The sequence below is a fragment of the Aegilops tauschii genome, chromosome 1, assembly GCF_002575655.3.
Source record: "Aegilops tauschii subsp. strangulata cultivar AL8/78 chromosome 1, Aet v6.0, whole genome shotgun sequence".
Lineage (NCBI taxonomy): Eukaryota > Viridiplantae > Streptophyta > Magnoliopsida > Poales > Poaceae > Aegilops > Aegilops tauschii.
The window spans coordinates 139,896,564-139,901,175 of NC_053035.3; the positions used below are offsets into that span (position 1 = coordinate 139,896,564).

Sequence of the window (4,612 nt, forward strand, 5' to 3'; positions counted from 1 at the left end):
ATCTCAGGACAGACCCCAACTTTTGCAAGCAAGTGGGCATGCCCATTTTAGGCATCCATGTCTGTTTGAATGACTTCTGACACCGTATGCACGTTGTGACATCTTCTGCCATTAATCGGCCTTTTTTCACCTGGAAAACTTTAGAAATGCGAAACTCGGCAAAAGCCAAATAATTTGGCATGGTGCCTTGAATTGGTCATACAAGACCATGAAAAAAAGGGGTCACTTAAGGGATGTCGAGAAATTAGGTGCTCCCAAAAAGATCCTTCTGGCCTATGTGAACACTCTCCATTGAACATGGTATTTCTTTGAAAATATCAGGACTGGCCTAATTTTTGCAAGCAAGTGGGCATGCTCATATTAGGCATCCCTGCCAGGTCTGAATGACTTCTGACACCGTATGCACGTTGCGACATGTTCTGCCATTAATTGTCCTTTCTTCGCCAATAAAACTCCAGGAACTGTATAACTTGTTGAAACCCAAATAACTTGCCATGATGCCTTGAATTGGTCATATGAGGCCCTTGAAAATAATTGGGGTCATTTCAAAGGATGTCGAGAAACAACAAGCTCTCAGACGGAGCCTTCTGTCCACCCCCCCCCCCCCCCCCCCGAAGCAACTTCGTTTGACATGGTCTACTTTCGCAAATCTTTGAAATGATCCCAACTTTTTGCCATTAGGTGGGCATGTCCCTCATAGGCATTCATGACAGGTTTGAACAATTTCTGACACCGTATTCAAGTTGCGACATGTCCAGCCTTTTTTCCGCGTTTTCTGACTGAGAAAACTCCAGAAAAATATAAAAATTGACGAAAACCAACACAACTTGTCATGGTGCCTTGAATTGGTCATGCAAGGTCATGAAAAAATTAAGGCCATTTTAAGGATGTCGAAAAACCACGTGCTCTCAGACGGACCCTTCTGGCCAACCTGAACACCCTCCGTTGAACATGGTGTTTTTACGGACATCGTTGAAATTACCCTAAATTTTCCACTAGGTGGACATGCCCATGGTAGGCATCCATGGCAGGTTTGAACAACTTCCGGCACAATATGCAAATTGCGACATGTCTAGCAATTTATCGACTTTTTTGATCGAGAAAACTCTAGAAAATGCAAAACTTGTCGAAAACCCAACCAACTTTGCTTGGTGCCTTGAATTGGTCATACAAGGCCATGAAAAAATATTGGGGGCATAGATGCCTACCATGGACATGCCACCTGCTCGCAAAAGTTGGGGTCATTTCAAGAATGTCCAAAAAAAACACCATGTTCAATGTAGCGTGCCCGTGTAGGCATCCATGCTAGGTGTGAAGGAAAAAGGTGTTTAAAATCATAATTTATATAGGTACTAATTGTCATTTTAATTTTTTAGCATAACTAATAAATACAAAATGATAAAATTGAAAAATAGCGAATGCTTTTTTCTAAAAGCATTTAATAAACATTTAAAGGAAAAATAATTTAAAATCATAATTCTAGAACGGTTACTTAAAACTGTTATTTTGGTATTTCAATTTTTTGAACAGGTTTCAAAAAGAATAATAAAGTTTAAAAAGGAGAAAAAAATAAATTAATGAAAAAAAGAAGAAAATGAAAACATAGAGAAGAAAGAAAAAAACTCAGGCCTTGCCCAACTAAACGGCGGCAGCACTCCTGTCGGGCGCCTATTGGAATTTGTTCAGAAATTCAAAAATGTTCCCATTTAGAAAAACAAATGTTCACAAATTCAAAAAATGTTTGGGAAAAATTTAGAACACCTTTTTGATTTCATCTTCTGTTCGCATTTCTGAAAAATATTTTGAAATTTAAATTTTTGTTCATGTTCTCCGAAAATGTTTGTTATATTGTTTCGAAGAAGGGACTTGTTTCATCGGTAACACGGAGAACACATCTCACAATTTACAGCCAAACACAACAACAACAGCAAAAAACCTAATCGATTTACTTGCAAATGTACAACCAAGGATTACAATGTCCCCAACTCAGATCAAGACAGGCACACACGGCGTCAAAAAGATTGGAGGTCACCTTCCCGTGACACGGCCTATGTAACTTACTAAGCATATTACATACCAAAACACGCAGGCACACACGCACACGGAATTGTATGAAGGCGTGGTTCACACGTAGAGAGAGAAAGCGGACGGACGTATGGTGTAGTTTAGTCATGGAGGATCATCATGTGTGTGTGTTAATAACAGTAGTTAAGTTAATAGACCATGTCGTCGCGGACGACGCTGGCGAGAGGCGGGTACGCGTAGGGTCCCTTGAGCCAGGTGTTGGCGATGAAGCGGTAGGGCGCCTCGGTGAGGTGGATGCCGTCCCAGCTGACGTGCGCGTCGGGGTCGTCGCACACCGTGGCGCCGGGCAGCCCGCACGACGAGCTCATGTTGTAGTTGTACGGGCCGCCGCCGCCGCAGCACGCCCTCAGGGCGCCCCTCTTGTACCCTGCATCAGTTGCCCACATATCTTCGTTATTACAACATTACTACACATTATCTTAGGCAATACTCTGTTCTTTCCGCTCTGCTTTACTTTAGTGATCTAAATGTTCTTATATTCCTTTAACGGAGGGGGTAGTACTTAATTAAAGTTGTCTTTGCGTAATGAGTGAGCGTGCGCCGTGTTAATCAGTACTAAGATCAGGTCAGTGAGGTAAAGCAGATGGCATTTGTGTCCCTACTAATGGGGCGGAGATTAAGCCGATGCAGTGCCAGGTTGGCCTGAGCATGGATGGAACCCGGTGTTAGTGTTGTGCCAAGCTAGCAGATACCACCAGCAGTGCGTGAGGAACAGCTATGCGTGCGTGTTGCGTGTTGCGTGTCGCGTGTTGGCAGGTGAAGTCACAACGATGTTGCTCTGGCCTCTGACACAGGCGTATCTACAACGCCATCACTCCCCACTGTCCTACTCCGAGGAAGGAACACCAGCCTTGTTGCCCTGGCCCTGTCCGAGATCCCCGCGCGACGCACAAAACTACCAAAAGGAAGGTGCACACTGCTTCCCACAGTCACCGCCCGCGCCGGTCTGCGGAACTGACATGCTAGCGCGTGACCAGCCCTGAGAGGCTGAACCTGGAACTAACACCCACAAAGGTGGCCGGTGCCCCCTTCCCCATTGAAACAGAGGAGAGCAGAGCACCCAGGAAGCAAGTAGGAATCAATCAATCAAATCAAAGGAGGAAAAGGAGGCCGAGGCTGACCGTAGAGGTGAGGCGTGCGGGCGAACTGGATGTAGGGGGTGTAGTAGTCGGCGTAGATGATGCGGGCGTCCGGGCGGCGGCGCTGGAGCTGGTCGAGCGCGATGCGGAGCATGGCGTTGTGGTAGAGGGCCACGCTGTTGAACTTCTTGAGGCAGCCGGTGCGCGGGTCGTAGTCGCTGCGGTCCTCGGACGCGTACATGGTGAGCGTGATGGGGATGCACCCGGCGGGGAGGTTGCCCGGCACCACCACGTGCCGCGCGCCCTCGTCCAGGACCGCCTCGATGCCGCCGATCATCGACTCCACCACCTTGGGCACCATCTCCGTCTTCACCTTGTCCAGGCTCCACTCCGCCTTCCACGCGAAGCTGTAGTCGTTGCCGCCGAACTCGCCGAACACGAAAAGAGCCTTGCCGAAAAACTCCTTGCACTCTGCACAGAATGAGTTGGTTTTTTTTGTTGTTTTCATTTCAAGAAACGGACAAGAAAACTGGAGCACAACCGATGTCTCCTTGTTGTTTACTAGCGGCGCTAATTACCATACCTTGCGGGGAGGAGCAGACGGTCTCCTTGACCTCCTGGAACCACTCGAGCTGGCACTTCATGGAGGTGTTGAACGGCGGGATGCTCCACACGTTGTTGTCCCGGAAGTACTTGAGCTCCAGAGCGGTGGCGCCCATCACCGCGAAGTTGGCGCCCTGGCTGAAGTTGGTGCCCTTGTTCGCCGACGGAGGCAGCAGCGGCACTCCCAACGCCTCGGCTGCACGCACACATCAATCAATCAGTCAACCCAACCATCCATCCGATTCAGCAACTCACGTGTAAACAAACATCCGATCGATCGACGGCCGAGCAGGCGAGTACGTACCCAGGAAGTCGATGACGAGGCGGCCGTTGGAGCAGCGGGCGTAGGGCGGCGGGAACTTGGGCATGTTGGGCAGCTTGCCGGAGTTGATGATGACGAAGTTGCCCGTGTCGGAGAAGGAGTCGCCGAAGCTGAATATGGCGTTGTAGTACTGCGGCAGCGGGGCCGCCGCCGCCACCGCCACGGCCGAAGCGGCGGCCAGACACAGGAGGATGCACCACGACGACGGCGTCCTCTCCATGGTCACCACCAAAGTTGGCCCCTCACCAAACAGCGTGCGTGCGTGCGGGAGAAAGAAGAGAGAGGGGGGGGGGGGGGGGGGGGGGGGGGGGGGCATTGGACGGCTAAAAGAGAGTGGTTAGGGGATTGTTATATAGCACGGCACATGGATTACCACTTACTACTACTACCACAAGGGTGGTGGTGGTAATTATGCCGCCTTGTTTATAAAACACCTTTCTCTTCTCGGTGGGTGGCCTATGATGGGCTAAGCTATGGGAAGGAAGGAAGCAAGGATGGATGGATGAATGGAGATTTGTTTGTT

At 49.2% G+C, this 4,612-nt stretch overlaps 1 protein-coding gene across 1 annotated transcript; it reads right to left on the minus strand.

Moving 5' to 3' along the window:
• Positions 1-1,924: 1,924 nt before the first annotated feature.
• Positions 1,925-4,379, minus strand: LOC109781860 (GDSL esterase/lipase At5g45910). The gene is made up of 4 exons (XM_020340456.4): positions 4,072-4,379; positions 3,748-3,963; positions 3,207-3,635; positions 1,925-2,452 (listed from the first exon to the last, which is right to left on the minus strand). Exons 1-4 carry the CDS (start codon positions 4,307-4,309, stop codon positions 2,214-2,216), a joined length of 1,122 nt encoding a protein of 373 aa, XP_020196045.1. The 5' UTR covers positions 4,310-4,379; the 3' UTR covers positions 1,925-2,213.
• Positions 4,380-4,612: the final 233 nt, after the last annotated feature.